The sequence below is a fragment of the Nymphalis io genome, chromosome 13, assembly GCF_905147045.1.
Source record: "Nymphalis io chromosome 13, ilAglIoxx1.1, whole genome shotgun sequence".
NCBI lineage: Eukaryota > Metazoa > Arthropoda > Insecta > Lepidoptera > Nymphalidae > Nymphalis > Nymphalis io.
Window position 1 is genome coordinate 5,810,597 of NC_065900.1, and position 16,574 is coordinate 5,827,170.

General features: G+C 30.4%; 2 protein-coding genes across 2 annotated transcripts; both read left to right on the forward strand.

Moving 5' to 3' along the window:
- Nucleotides 1-1,888: 1,888 nt before the first annotated feature.
- LOC126772832 (uncharacterized) lies at nucleotides 1,889-8,175 on the forward strand. The gene is made up of 7 exons (XM_050493432.1): nucleotides 1,889-2,325; nucleotides 2,576-2,679; nucleotides 4,321-6,926; nucleotides 7,047-7,169; nucleotides 7,251-7,325; nucleotides 7,756-7,903; nucleotides 7,988-8,175. Exons 3-7 carry the CDS (start codon nucleotides 6,174-6,176, stop codon nucleotides 8,152-8,154), a joined length of 1,266 nt encoding a protein of 421 aa, XP_050349389.1. The 5' UTR covers nucleotides 1,889-2,325; nucleotides 2,576-2,679; nucleotides 4,321-6,173; the 3' UTR covers nucleotides 8,155-8,175.
- Nucleotides 8,176-12,060: 3,885 nt separating this feature from the next.
- LOC126772889 (annexin A7-like) lies at nucleotides 12,061-16,356 on the forward strand. Its single transcript, XM_050493495.1, has 5 exons — nucleotides 12,061-12,092; nucleotides 12,622-12,921; nucleotides 13,573-13,784; nucleotides 14,719-14,868; nucleotides 15,801-16,356. The coding sequence occupies exons 1-5, from the start codon at nucleotides 12,083-12,085 to the stop codon at nucleotides 15,885-15,887; spliced, it is 759 nt and encodes a 252-aa protein (XP_050349452.1). The 5' UTR covers nucleotides 12,061-12,082; the 3' UTR covers nucleotides 15,888-16,356.
- Nucleotides 16,357-16,574: the final 218 nt, after the last annotated feature.

Consider the following 16,574-nt stretch of genomic DNA (forward strand, 5'->3'; position numbering starts at 1 on the left):
ATATAACGTATCCTTGCATCTCTCCACTCATATTTCTATATGCTGAGACAATTTGACTCTAAAAACCAATAATTACATTAATAATATATATTTTATAAATACTAGAGACAAATATAATAAATAACTTGTATGTAAAAAAATCGACAGTTGAGTATGAATAGATACGGCAGTTAAAACGCCGCAAGGCGCAGTTTCATCAAAACAGCTCTAGGTAGTAAATTCTAAGCACATCGCTACAATTGCAATTTTCTATGTGCAATTTCATAATTATTATTTTAACAATTAAAGTACAACATATTAAAAAGCAATCTATGTACAGCATATTGTATAGTTTGCCATACGCATTTCATTTCCAACAATAACATTTATCTATCATATTTTATCTATATTAATTTTTGCGTCATCGATAATACTGTTGGAAATGATAACTGTAATCCAAATTAGCAATTAAATTAGCCTTTCAAATTTTTATTCCATTGTAAAGGGATAAATAAAACAGATTTACACGACATTGTGACCTCTAAAGCCTCTATGACTATATTTGGTTTTTTGGTGGGTATTCCGATGTTCGGGGCGCACTCAGCGCCTTTGACACCGGTGAACCCCACATACTTCTGTTCCTCTGTTCCCGTCGGGGAAAGGCGTAATGAGTTTTTCCAGAATTTAAACAAAAAAAACAGGGACTATAGTACTGATATGTGTATTTACCTACTTGATCTAATATACTAGACATTAATTTGGTCTATTAATGCGATTGAAGGCGGGGGGGGGGGGCTTCAATCGTCAACTGCATTAATTACTTACTTAAAAGAAAAAAAATGGCCTTAACGCGACCTTAATTTTTGAAACTAGTCTTCTTCCAATAATGTGTATAAGGCACTTCAGTCTCAGTCTCTGATCAAAGTCACCTCAACTAATTTGAATTTAATGTGAAAGGTCATTGGCAGCTGGTGACGTAATACACGACGATTTGCTCATAATTGATGTATTTTGAAAATAATTAATCTATGAGAAATTGATTGTATATTATATATAATTAAAAGTGTGATTTTATTAATCATAATTAAATAAAAACAAAAAGTGCATTACAAATCTTAAAATTATGATTTTCTGTAAGCAGTAGAACATGCACATTTTTAACTTTTTAAATTCTATACTACCAAAGAATCTTAAAATTAGAACGAATGAATTCGAATGAGATAACTATGACTATCCTTCAAAATATTTGTGCAAAAATAAAATATATCGTGAACAATTTGAATACAAATTTCTTAATTGTCAAATTAAAAACTACTAGAACAATAGGTATACCCATTTAGTAATAATTAGTATTGCAGTTGAAAATATGAAATAGAAAATGTTATCTTCAATATCATAAACGGTACTTAACGAATGTCCAATGCATATTGAATCATAATATGTCACAATAGAATTAAAAATCACTTACAAAAAGCTAAACATATCTTAGGCACTTGAGTTTACTTTTATAATAATATTCATAATTCACATTCAGGTATATTGTAACACAGTAAAGCCGCTACTAAGAAAATACATGTTTACTTAAAAATAAAAACAAATATCATTATTCATACAACATGTGGTAAGTCTTTCCTTAGTCTTTATTTGCTTCCATACATTTAAATCTTATCATAGTTAAATTATATTTTTAAAAACAAAAATTCAGTGTTGTGCCGTCTTTTTGGTATTATCAAAATAAATTTTACTTTAGAACTTTCTTATGGATATACTATAGAAGAATTTCTTCATTAACAAGTAGATTTCCTCACGATTTTTATCCTGACTGAGCTGAGTGCTACACGACTTAAGTCCATATACTGTGCAATAAAACTCTGCTTAATTTTTATAGAAAATAAAGACAAGTGATATAATAATATGTACTAAAAAGTCTCTTATATCAAAATCAAATATTAACTATAAAAATGCTTTCATCAAGTTAACGTTTAATGGTTGAAGAAAATAAATAACATAACCTATACAAAACAATAGTGGACATGGATATTGTGAATAATAAAAAACATCAGAATGATTTGCTCCAACGCGTAGGACATTCTCAGCAGCGTGTGCTCATACGTAATGCACTATCTATTCTCTCGCTCATATGCAATGCGATGTCACAACCTTCAAGCCACAATACAACGTAATTGTACGTATAAAATGTATTGAGTGAATATGTCTCAAACAAGGCCCTATAGTACGGAATGGTGGCCAGCATAGGCGGGCCGACTGTCTGAGCATCACGGTAGCATGCGCAAGCGATCCCGTGGCGCTCCTCGTTAAGACGGAAAGGGTACCGCTAGTTTTTTGGTGGGTATTCCGATGTTCGGGGCGCACTCAGCGCCTTTGACACCGGTGAACCCCACATACTTCTGTTCCTCTGTTCCCGTCGGGGAAAGGCGTAATGAGTTTTTCCAGACTTTAAACAAAAAAAACAGGGACTATAGTACTGATATGTGTATTTACCTACTTGATCTAATATACTAGACATTGATACAAAAACTTTATGATATGCCAATATTAAATCTTAATCTCAATCATTTCTAATTTTGTTTTTCAGCTGTATATGTTCATTAATCTGTCAACTTATAAGCTGTGCAATAACAATGGTTTTTATCGCTGCTGTAGTACTAATAATACTGTTTGCTGGTAAATATATTAACAGTAAGTATTATTTACTTATAACTTTTTTACTACTTGTAAAGATCATAAAATCAATAACTTTCTAAAAATATTCAAATGCATATGTCAGATACATACAAAATGTCTTTTCTTTTTGGTTTTAATCTGAAATTTTTAACACAGACAATTGTACTAACCGTTCATTCTGTTTTTGTGTTTTTATCATATCGTTTTTTTTCTAGACCAATAATTCCGTTAAATTCATTTTTATATACAATTATTTTAGTTCATTTAATTGAAAAAATAATCATATTAGTTTTGTTTATTAGTTTACGATATAAATTTGAAAAGAAACTGAAGAAATAAAATAAAAAAATAAAGCGTAAGGATTTCATAAAATTTTAGTAATAACTAAATAATAAGGTAAACTATTTGTATTATTCTTTATTTTATCAAATATAAAATTAATGCTATTCATTAAATGTTTGAAACAGAATATTTTAATATAAAAATAAATACAATAATATAATAAACTGTCTATCTATGATTTAAAAAAAAACTGCCTCTTTTATAGTTAATATGGTTATTTGTGCGTTACCAAAACCAAAACAATAATTTTGTTATTTTTATCTGTCTGTCTGTTTGCCCGGGATAATCTTTAAAACGGATAAAAAATTAGAATAACGGTACCTTAAAAATTATTTTAAGGTACCGTTTAATCTTTATATCATCAAAATTAGTTGAATGTTTAAAATGTTATAAAAATTTTATTTTCATGTACGTATTTTTGGTTGTTATCATTTATATTACGGCAGCCCATAGACGGCGGTGTGCTAAAGACGTCAATTTCCGAATCGCGGTGTCCAGATTTTTCGGAGTAGTGGCCATATATATCAGCATTCAAATTTGCGTTGTCATTATTGTATCGTCTGATTGTTTATTCATTAATTCGATTATAATATTGATGATAATTATTAAATGTTTGTAGCTTTATGTTGCAATTATTATCACAGTTGTTATATTGCTCTATAAGTCTTAAGTTAATATTTTAGTTTTGAACTTTATAGATTTTAATTTTAAGGTTAACTGTTCCTTAGTTGTAGGGCTTAATAAAGTCTTTAGGCTTATCATCATTTAGTTTTAGTTTAATTAGACTAGAAGGTTTGTATTTTTTTCTGTAACTTTTAGGTTCATCTTTTATTTTTATCATTTTATGGTTATCTTTTAGTTTTGAGTTTTTATTAATAATTATTATGCATAAATTATACATTATATTAAAATTTGCATTAAATTGTTCAGTTTTAACTTTATTTATAGTTTAATTAGATAAGATGGGCTATAATTCTTTTCTATTACTTGCTGTTATTTATCCACGGGCTATCTATATGTAGCATGATTACGTGTAAGTCATGCTAAAGATATCGTTGTAGGATTAAATTACAATAATAATAATCGCAATAATATGAAAAATACGAAAGGTTTTGTATGTGAGCGAGATACGTTTTATATTATCCGATATTTTGCGGCTTTCGTCCTATACGATACTGCTGCGTTAGTATTCGAATGAGTATGCTTTAATATGGTTTTGATATTCATCTTAAATATTTAATGGGATTACACGAATAATATACTACTGATATATTATTGATAAGCAATTGCCTTATATTTGTAACTTTTTTGCAGATGAATAACATCAATTAAGAAGAAAATATCAGCTATAGCAAATTTTTAAATGGTACAAATTATTCCTGTATTTTATAGTAAAAACTACTAAAATAAATTTAATAATACGATTAAACAGTTATTAAGTTTATTTATGGAGAAACCTTATTAATAGAATCGGTCATACATCAATTATTTAAGACTTCAAGTAATTTTCAAAGATTTCTTAAATATATTCACATGTCCAAGCTGGCAAGTCACCGTGGAGGAGTTACCACCTAAATAAAAAGACAAATAGAAAAGACGAGAAAAAACAAATATATTTATAGCTAGTATTAAAATAAAATTTTAATATATATATTTGTAGAATTAAAGAATTAAGCTATGCTATTAAGTCAACAAAATAAGACATACTAGGCTCATGTGAAACTAGAAGAAAAAAGAAACATCTTAATGATTTTGTTTATATACTGAGCCAACTAACATAATAATTATAACAAAAAAAATCGACAACTACAGGAACTCCCATTATATGATACAATGCGAGCTATCCCTAGACTCAATACCAAGAAGAAGGTAAATAAAACTTGTTGATTACACGAAACGAAAGAAGAAACAAAAGAACGCTAAGCTCTAGAAGAAAAAATTAACGTCAGAAAATTATTCTAAAATGACGAAAATAGGCAATAATGTATACACAAAGTTGCGTTAGAACGTGGTTTAGAATACCCTATACAAAGAGGATTAAGACTAGACAGTCATATTTTTGGTGGTGGTCGAATGGCAAAAATATGATTGCTACACGTGGTCATTCAGAAAATAGGACGATGAAAGGATTGCTTAGCAGCGCAAAATGGAAAGAAGTGTTTGGCTTAAAGACATCGAATAATATTATTAACATAAGAATCAAAAGACTCAATTGGCATTGGGCAGGACATGTTTGTAGGATGACTATCAATAGATGGACAAAACGTTTGACAGAGTGATTAACGAAGAAGAAGAAAAGAAAGAAGTAACTAAACAAAAAATGGAGAAAATTTTTCAGCCATAGATGTGGATCTCATTGGATGCAAAGCCACGGGAAAGACATGTATGGACAGGTTTAGTCCCACGCATCAGAGGCGACTTCTACAAACATTCATTGATATTTATTTAAACATCTAAACAAATACTTATGTATTATAATTCTTTATATCCCTTTACTCAATATTATTACAATCTATGATAAGTATTCATGTAAAGAATAGTTATAGTAGAAATAAAGAACTTTTTTATTTACTTAAATCTAGTATTTTACTAATTATCGTTTAAATATTTTTTTTTAAATAATAGAATCAGTCATCTAATTCTTCTGATCCGGCAATAGCAAACCAATGACAGGTTCTCATTTATGCCTTGAATTTCTACTATCTCTAAGCAAAACGAATACATTCTAAAATATAGTTACCAAAATTACAAACTCTCCAACAGCAGGTGAGCATCTGCTAACAAATTTGAGCCAAATACCTCGGAATCTACGGCCTGATAATTTAGCCTACAAGGCTGTAAATAACTTAAAGCAATAATTATAGAAAATAATAATATATACATTTATAATTGATTAAAATACGAGTATATAGTAACTTAATAAATACTTATAGGATTCCAATTATAAATACCCTTACACAATTCCAATCAATTTGAAATAATAAAACATTTCCATAATAACGTCAGTAATTGTATATTGAAACAATCAAAATTATAGGTTATCATATTCGTATCGGTTCCATCAAACCAATAACAAAAATGAATTCGATGAACGTTATATATTCCGTCACTATTAGGAATAGATCAGTATATTTCCAACATCTAACATTCCATAACATCATTTCAAGATGTTCTACAAAAGTGATTTTGCTGTGCAATATTATGACAAAAAGCTATTTTTTGTTAATAGAAACGCATTTACAGTAACCTCAAATAATAATAAAGAAGATAAAACTATAAATCGATATTCCTTAGCGTATACCATGAAGTCTCTTTCATATTTATCATCACTGTTTGGCATGAGTTATATTAAATATAGCAAATACGGTATCAAAAAAGTTAATAAATTTAACAAAATCTATTGTTTAATTATTATAATATCGTTCATAACTTGGTATGTTATAAATAATATTCATATTATGAAAACAGGGCAACTCGTAGCAGATTTGCCTTTAATTATTATTACAAAAACTTTTGGAGTGATGGAAATTGTAGAAATTGTACATAATACGTTCATTACAACCTTTAAGAACAGTGCTTATTTCTTAAGATTGATAAAAACAATTGACAGTATTGATGACCATTTCCAAAGAACTAAAAAACATTTTATTAAAAGTCGTATATTCGCAATTGTAATGACCATATTACCCTTTCTATTTTTTTCTTTAAAATATTTGTTAGAAAATTATAAGCCATGGGCCATAATGCCCTCCTTTACATTTACATTTGAGATGGTTCAAAGCGTAAATTGTTTTTTTTACGTAACCGTCATATATTCAAGATTTTTAAATTTTAATTCAATATTTTTGAAGAAAGCTGAGGGAATGTCTTCTTCGAAAAAACTTATTTTCAAAGATAATTTGTATGCAAAAGTTATAAAGGTATGTTGTAAAATATTTGGATATAATTATTTTCAATGTCATTTAATTTTTTTTAACGAACTCTCGACGAAATAAAATGTATTCCACTCTTTTTTTTAATCATTTCTCTTGTTATTTCAGAAAATGCTCAGTGATCCGGTTCAAACCGAATTCAATAATGGCTATTGTTGGTTTGAACTCATGCAAATATATGATAAAATCTCTGAATGTATTTATCTTTTCAACAAAATTTACGCGAATCAGGTGTTTATTTTAGTTGAAATGTAAAAATTATAAGCTTTAGTAGTAGGTGTTTTAAAACTAAGTCATTTGATATATTTACAGATATTGCTTATGTTCAACACATGGCTTTTATCGTCTATGCTTGTGATTTGCAGGATTACATCTCCAACATTACAGGTAAAGTAAAACAAATGTTTCTACAAATTTAACTATAATTTAAACAAATACCGCATCATCGTTCGCTTTTACTAATACTTATTAAATAATATTTGAGCGCAGTGTTTTATTCTGTATCATGGAGTAGCGAGGTTTCCTGACATGTGTAAGTGCTAGTAGCATAGTGTCATAATCAATTGGCGCCAGTATTCATATATACCTAAACAATATATGAAACTAAAATAATAATTTTTTTATTTATACTTTGTATAGTGACGGACCTCCTGCCTGTCCGGTATCTCTCTGTGGCAATTTTGGTGCTGGGCAAATTTTTCACCACCAATATTTCCAAGAACTAAGGCACCCAATAATATTCTTAGGATATCTACAGTTCTACAGAATCCCGCAGCAGCAAAATATAAATTATATGAATATGTATTTCTCTTTGCAGTACATTGGCGCAGTTAAAGCGGATATATATTATTATTTTTTCTTAAGCATTCGACCAATTTTTGTAACTTTTATGAGCGAAAAACTTACTGACGAAAGAAGAAAAACGCGAATGATAATCGAACATATTTTAATTTACCATGATTTGAGTATGAAACTTAAATATATTTGATCATTTGAAGTAAATGCATTTAATTTTAATTAATTACATTGAGCATTATATACTTTCCCAGATCCAGAATACCGCAAACAGATGGAAATTATGATGGATTTATTAGAAACGAGAAAAACTCATTTGTCAGCAAATGTAGTTCCGATTAACTTAGACGCTATGTTAACATTCGCGGGCCTTATTCTTTCTTACGCGGTTGTATTAATACAGATATTCTACTTAAAATAAAAATAAAATATTATGCGTGTTTTTGACCGGAGACAACCTAAAGATATACTTTAGTATAAGAGACACGAATATTGACGCCATTTGCTTCCGCCTCAAAGCTGTTACCGCGTGCTGATGCTTGGGCATCTGCGTTGAGATGTTGTATCCTAGAATATGATTAGATTATATCGAAATAAGCGTGATGTGTATCGAAATGTTTAAAAATATTAAAATAAACTTTTTGTCTTCTAATCTTCTTTTTCTGTTTTGCTGTTGCTTAGTTCGCACGTGTTAATAAAAATAGCTGACAATTTAGATGTCGATGTTCTCGTAAGTACCTTTGTACTCACACCAACGTTTGACTGCCTCGTTGGTGTAGTGGCTACATGTAAGGCCGCAGACTTGGAGGTCCTGGGTTGAAATCCCTAATCAGGCCAATAAAAAGTTATTGAATTTTTCTGTCGAAAATTTTCAGTTGTAGCCCTGAGTCTGGAAGTTATAAGTGTGTACACTCCCGTGCCTCGGAAAACACGTAAAGCCGTTGGTCCTGCTTGAAGTATTTCCGGTCGTGTAGGATTGCCGTCACATCGTATTATAAGAGTTAGGGAATAGAGTGCACCTATGTTTGCGTACACACTTGTGCACTTGTTCTCTTGAGATTGGCCGCCGTGGCCGAAATTTGTCTGGAGGACATTATTATTCTCACACCATTTTCTTTTATCATTTGCAACAACTATTCTTAAAATCGTTATCTAAGATAAATTATTATCGCTGGCGATGACGTTTGACAACTCATAACAATTAGAAATTCAGCCAGTCTAATCTTGTCAACTGGCGTTGGTACAAAAATCTTATAGTTTTGTGTAATGCTTGTTGAGTTTTTGAAGAATTGCAAACAAATGCAAACTCATAAACCGATAACAGCTTCATTTTAAAGAAATGGGACTTTAAATTAAATACTAATATTATAAATGTGAAAGTGACTTGGTCAGTCTGTTACGCTTTTACGGTTAAACGACTGAGCCGATTTTGATAAAGTTTTGTATGAATCATGCTTCAAACCCAAGGAAGGACTAAAATTTATTATACCTAAACACGTCCACGTCCAGAACCCGTGGGCGAAATATTAATCTATAATTTATTATTTTATAATAATATTAAACTATGAAGTCTAAAATACGGTGCCGTAACTTTTGATATTACCTAGATAAAAGTAAAATCCCAAAGGAGTTCATCGAGTGTTTTGAAGACTCGAGAGTTTGAAGATGTAGCAACTCTTGAGACGATTGATTTCCTATCGACAGAAGAGTGCTTTGGCTGTCGGTATTATTTTTTGTTAAATAAAGAAAAGTTATTCGTAAATCTACGTAGATTTATATTTACTGTGGATAGATAGTAGATCAATGACACATTCTGTGAAATGGATCACTATTTCAAGAACTTTCAAACTTGCAAATAGAAAAAGTTATACATAGATAGAAATATAGACAACTAGCGACTCTACTGGCTTCCATTTTTTAATCACATAATTTATAGGGCTATGTCGCTTAGTCCATAAGATCGATTCAGTAGTATAATAGTCATAGTAGGTATAATAGTGGTATCAAACATAGCTACTAATATATAGTATAATATATTATTTATAGACAATATTTAAAATATAAATTAGAATATGAAATGTACTGATGATTGATACTATCAATATATATATCGTCTACTGAATAGGAATTGTGAAGTTCGTCTAAACAGGCTTATTGCTTTAAATTTTACTAAAGAAAAGAGGCGAGCAGCATACTATAATATTTTATTTGCTATTCTATTAGCTATTTAATTCTATGTTGTCATCAATCATATTCATCATATGCTGTCATCTTCGCTTATATTTAGTGTAAAAACCGTTGATACCGCTTCTGGTCACAGAAGGCTGAGTGAGCCAGTGTAACTACAAGCCCAAGAGACATAACATCTTAGTTCCTCATGTTGCTTAATATTTCTTCTTCGCCAATGTGTATGGGTGGTGGTGACCGCCTACCATCAGATGGCCCATTTGCCCGTCCGCTTACCTTACTCATAGTAGATATAAAGGTTATATCCACTTTAACTGGTACACATCAATGCAAACTATTGCAGTTTGGCGTAAGAATAACTTTAGAGTGGGAATACCGGCTCTACCACCGTTATAGTATACTAATTTCATAATTCAAATTAAAAAAATTAATAAATATTATATATTGAGATCGCTTATTATGTATTACATATGATTATAATATCGTCATTGCTTAACTGCTGTAGAGACGGTTACGACATTAATGTTAGAAAACAAAAAATTTTTTTTGAAAGCAATCATAATTTCCTTCAAACATAATCCACTGCACGGCTCTATGTGATCACATTACAGTTTAATAAGCGAATTAATTAAAAAAGCCAAGATGGCCCTGTGGTAAGAACGCGTGAATCTTAACCGATGATCGTGGGTTCAAACCCGGGCAAGCACCACTGAATTTTCATGTGCTTAATTTGTGATAATAATTCATCTCGTGCTTTACGGTGAAGGAAAACATCGTGAGGAAACCTGCATGTGTCTAATTTCACTGAAATTCTGCCACATGTGAATTCTACCAATCCGCATTGGAGCAGCGTGGTGGAATAAGCTCCAAACCTTCTCCTCAAAAAGAGGAGAGGAGGCCTTTAGCCCAGCAGTGGGACATTCACAGGCTGTTACGGAAGCGAATTAATATCGACACCACTCAATTCACATCGCCATCACACAATTAATATCGAACACCACCACTCTCGAATTAATATATACAAGCTTAATACCTAGTAGTCCTTACCATTTTTACACTAGCTGTAGGATATGTATAAAACCTAAAGGTGGAATCTGGTACATTATTTAAGTTAAGTAAAAAACGTCTTAAGGGATTTTTTCTAGCATGGATTGTTAGTTTAAAAAAAAATCATTATCAAAAAAGTACGACTAAATTATTCCTGTCTTTCAACTAGACTGGATTTTATATTATACATGTAAGAAATAAATAAAATATTTTTTATGGCTCCATCTAGTATTATTATATAAAAGTTCCAACTAAAACGTAGACATTGTTTTTCCCTATCTTATGTGATAGTTTACATAAACAACAAAAGATGGCACTCCCTGCTGAGGAAAATAAGTAAAACGGCAAAAAGTAAATTTAGGGGGCGGCAAAGATTTTTTATTAGCACACCCTTAGTGTAGCACCTCGTTAACCTTTAAAAACTCAAAAATAGCACCTCGCTAAAACCCCCTTACAAAAATTACTTCCATAGAGATTCCGATAGGTACTTAGTTTTAAAGAGTTTCGGTTTGCGGCAAGTTTCAATTTCAGATATATATTTTAAAAAATAATTTCCAGATTTTTGCACCAAATGTCAAACACATACCAAGAATAACAAACAAAACATGTTCATACCTACCCCGCTAAAATGAGAAAATATAACTGGTTTTAAATTATATTGTTAAACCAGAGTAATTTAATTGATATTAGAATATGTATTGATATTTGTATCATAATATTATTCTGAAACAATAGTAATTGATTTAATAACCAGATAAACCAAAAATCGGTATTCACATTAAACTACGTAATATAAAACATCACTACTAACTACATTGAATGCATTAAAAAATTGACAATGACATTGACATTTAAGCGACGCAAACACTCTTGTTGTAACGTTTATGTTTTAGTCATTTAGTTTTCTACTCTCATCGTAGGAGACAGAGTTTACCAATATATTAAATATATTTCAATTATTCAGTATTTTAAAATCGTTCCCAACGTGTTAAAAGAAAATTTTATCAATATTGTTAATAATTGCTTTCCTTAGTTGAATTTAAAACAATACTGACTGCATACCTGTTAACATTTGTCTAGCTTAACTGTATTTGCCCCGTTCGGCGTCAATAGATATGTCCGGATGTAAGTACGATTTGATTATATGAGTTTCCCAACTATTAAATCCTCGCTTCGTTTATTAAATTCAATATTCGTTTTATTCTTTATAAAATTAATAAATAAGGTTATATATTCTTTGGTTATTGTAAGTGTATAAACTACTTGCTGCTTTTAGTGGGTGTGTTAGATTATATCTTTTTTGACTATATTATTCAAAAATAGTTTTTTTATAAATGAAACTTAATAATTGATATGAAAAATATATAAATACAAAGGAAAAACAAACTGTTTAAAATTCATTTCTTTTTCCTCACGAATGATATAAATTTAGTGCCAGTCATTTTCGTCTTCGTCATTTTTAGTAGTAGGTATACTTTATGAGTCCATTGTGTAAATCTTTAATGGTCAAAAAATCAACAATATAATTTTACATTCCTTGACTTGAAAACATTATGTTAACATTGTGTAACATATTCAATTCAAATGATATATAGTATATGTTACAGTATGTTAGTAACTGTTGAGTCATAATTGCACAATGTTTCACTTTCAGATCCATATGGAGGTAACCCTCCCCAATATCCACCTCCCCAAAATCAAATATATCCCCAAATTTATAATCCTGCCAATGCACCACCACCTGGTCAGCCCATTCATGCAGCTCCAGGATATCCCTCAGGCCAAAATCCTCAATTTCCCTACCAGCCAGGCTTTGCCATTTACCCTACTCAACCACTACAAGCAGGACAAGCACCTCCACCTGCTGCTATGTCATATCCATCTGGTCCTACAGCTCCTCCATCTTATGGATACCAAGGATTCCCAACCGTTACTCCTCAGCCTAATTATGAAGGTAAGGTTTTTTAGAAAAAAATTACTATAATTTCATACTGATAATAATGTCCTCCAGATCGATTTCGGCCACAGTGGCCAATCTCAAGAGAGATTAGCCAACTGCGCTGGAGATATTATAGTGCACAAGTGTGTGCGCAAACACTCTCCATTTCCTATATCTCATAATTGGTTGGGATGGCAATCCGACACAACCGGAAAGAGTGCTTGAAGCACAGGACCAATGGCTTTGCGTGCTTTCCGAGGCACGGGAGTGTCCACACTTTCAATTTCCAGACTCCGGGCTGCTACTGAGAATTTTCTAATGGAAAAACCCAATAACTTTTTTTTTATTGACCTGACCTGGGAATTGCACCCAGGGCCTCTGCGTGTGCTGCCTTACATCAAGCCATTAGACCAATGAGGCAGTCAGTATCTCATACTAGGTTTTATACTTACATTAAATATAACATGATTGTTACTTTTACTCAATTGAATTTAAGTATGTGTTTATTGGAAGGTACAAATTGTTTAATTTCATAGGAAATAAGATAATACATGTTGAATATTCAAATGATTTAATATCCCTATTGAACTATCATCTTATGAAAAGTATACGCTTTTGTTGTTTGTTATACGCAAAATCTACACAAAATATATTTAAATATTTCAGCACCAGTTGAATGGATTCCTTCTACACCTAATGATGCTCATACTCTAAGCAATAGAGCAGTTGTTGCTGGATATGAGGGCTATGACCAAAGTCCACTTTGGGTCATACGAGCAAGATATGAAGGTGATATGATTCCGGGTAAACTGGCTATTAAACACAAAGCAGCCTATGTGCCCTGGGGTGGACGTGAAAATGCTGTTAACAATATTGAGGTAATTTTTATAAGACAATTCTTTTGTCATTCAACAAACCACACTTTATTTACACTTATGAAACCACAGTTGAAATAATGAGATGCTAAGACCAAAATGAATAAAGGCATGGATTGATCAATACGGAGTGTAGCATATGCGCATATGCATCACTTACTTACTCGAGCATTCACGCCCAAGCAATAGCTATATCTAATAATTATTAAAATATATGTAAGGTCTGCAGGCTATGTATACCTGCGCGACCATGGTCTCCTTGTAATGCCTGTGAGCATGCTCTATGCTGCACTTGTGCTAGATGTGTGCACATCTGTGCAATTAATTTTTAGATAGAAATTGTCACAGCTAAATAGTTTACTACTTGATATGGATACCTTTATAATAATAATAATAATATCCTGGGACATTTTTCACACAGCCAACTGATCCCAAATTAAGCTTGTACAGAGCTTGTGCTATGGAAACCAGACAACTGATATACTACATATACTACTTTTCTTTTGTTAATACATACTTATATAGATAATTACATCCAGACTCAGGACAAACAGACATGTTCATGCACACAAATGTCTGTCCTGGGTGGGAATCGAACCCACAACCTTCGGCGTGGAAGGCAAGTATCTACCAACCACGCCAACCGGCTCGTAAAATTATAAAAGTAAATTGTATTTCACCCTTGTAATTTTGCATACATTTGTTGAGAATGTCAACAGAGTATTACTTTAAAAATATATAATTATTATTATTAAATTTTATTGTACAATACTGTAAGAAAAGTATTGCAACATTGAAGAAAATATCTTCAACAATTTTTTTTATTTATATTATTTTTTATTTATATATTATATTTATATTATTTAGATAACAAAAACCGGTGTTGCATGCATCAATATGAACAATTTTGGAAATATAGATTTTACTTTTTGTGAAGGTTTGCTGCGCCCGTCCGGAGAAGGTTCGTTGGGTCGAAAGTAGAGATGGTATGATACCACAAAATGCTATTATCAGTGGCAATACTTCAGCTGGTGAACCTCTGTATATTGGAAGGGCAAGGGAACAAGGATCCCTTACTCCGGGAAAGGTAATATTTACAATATTATAATTCTAATAATTTATATATCATGTAAAAGACCTGAGAAACATACAGAGGTTTCATTGTCGTGCTGTAAGTCTTCAATATAGAAGTGTTAAATTTAAAAAAAAACAATAGCAATAAAATTTTACAAGTAATAAATAAATACATTACTTTTTAAGTATTTTTGGACTTGGCAATTGAAGGTGTTAGTTTTGAAAAATAAAACACATACTTATATTGTTTATTACATACATAGCATTCATATATTCTAAAAAAGCCTTGAATAAATTCAAGTCATTTGTATTTTTAGTAATAACATTACTATAAGAATCAGATAATTAATGTCAATTAAATATAGCTCTATGATAAGATTGCTACTATAATAAAGTTTTTTAAATTATCTTCCATTAGAATTTCTTAAAATGTTATAGTTCATAAACAGAAGTATAGTTATATCATTCAATGATTAAACCATTAAACATTAATTAACATTAAACCATTCCACTACATTAAACCATTATTTTTGGTTATTATGATTATAAATTCCCAAATTATTAACAGTATAGGTATTTTGACAAATTTTTATTATCTTCACTTGTTAGTAAAAATGGCTTAACTTTTGGTCCCTAATGACAATATAAATCTAATATTTTAAATCAAGATCAACTGAAGTTTTTGTTTTGACAAAAAATGCTATTTGTGGTTAAAAATTGACCTAAAATATCATTCTTTATGCATATGATACACATGTTGGTATAGTGTCCAGTATGTTGTACTTGTTCATATGTGTGGAGTCAAATCCTGCAACTGAATTTTAAAGCAGTTTCGAGGCATTGAGTGAGCTTTTTATCACAAACAAAATTCCACAATTCCGAATATTGAATAAATTATTAAATATCTTTTATATGGTATCAATGTATTATTCGTTTTTGTTCTAGGTACACCCGAGTCACAAAGCCATGTACTTGTCTTTTGCCGGCAAAGAAGTACCTCACAAGATATATGAAATACTATGCACAGCCTAGGAGATGTAATCTATTTTTTTTAATATAGATAATAGGCTCACTTTCATTATATTATGATTGTTATATGTTTAAGAAAATTAAACAAAATTATTTGATTCATTTCTTTCTTAAAACTTTTGAGATGTTATACATTATTTTAAGAATTTTAGATGCTATTTGTTTATTCAAATGAATTTACTAAGGTATGTTATTATTCTAACAATAAGTATACTTATTAATATTTTTTTCCTTTAGCTATATTTTGAATGATTTTTTTACGCTTGTAAGAAATATTGAAAATTGTATCTATAAGAGATGTCGAAAAAGAAACGCATTTATAAACGACAATATTTAGATACTAATAGAAATACTAAAAGAAGTGTCTTTATATTTCTCAAACGCATGATTGTTCGACATAAGTTGAAAAACTTTATTTTAAATAATAATATAAAATTAATGTTTGTATTTGTATAAGCATTGTTGCATTTTTAATAAATCGTTTGTAATAAATTATTATTTTGACTTACTTACCTAATAGAATAATATTAAAATATAAAAGAGGCCTTCCAATTCTTTAATGAAAGGACTTATATGATTTTACAGCTCTAAGGAGTAAGAACTATTTCTTCTACTATAATATAATTTCGAATAACTCGCACATTTTTGGAGTATTAAGTGTAACGTGTGTCTAATCCACTATAGCAAGAT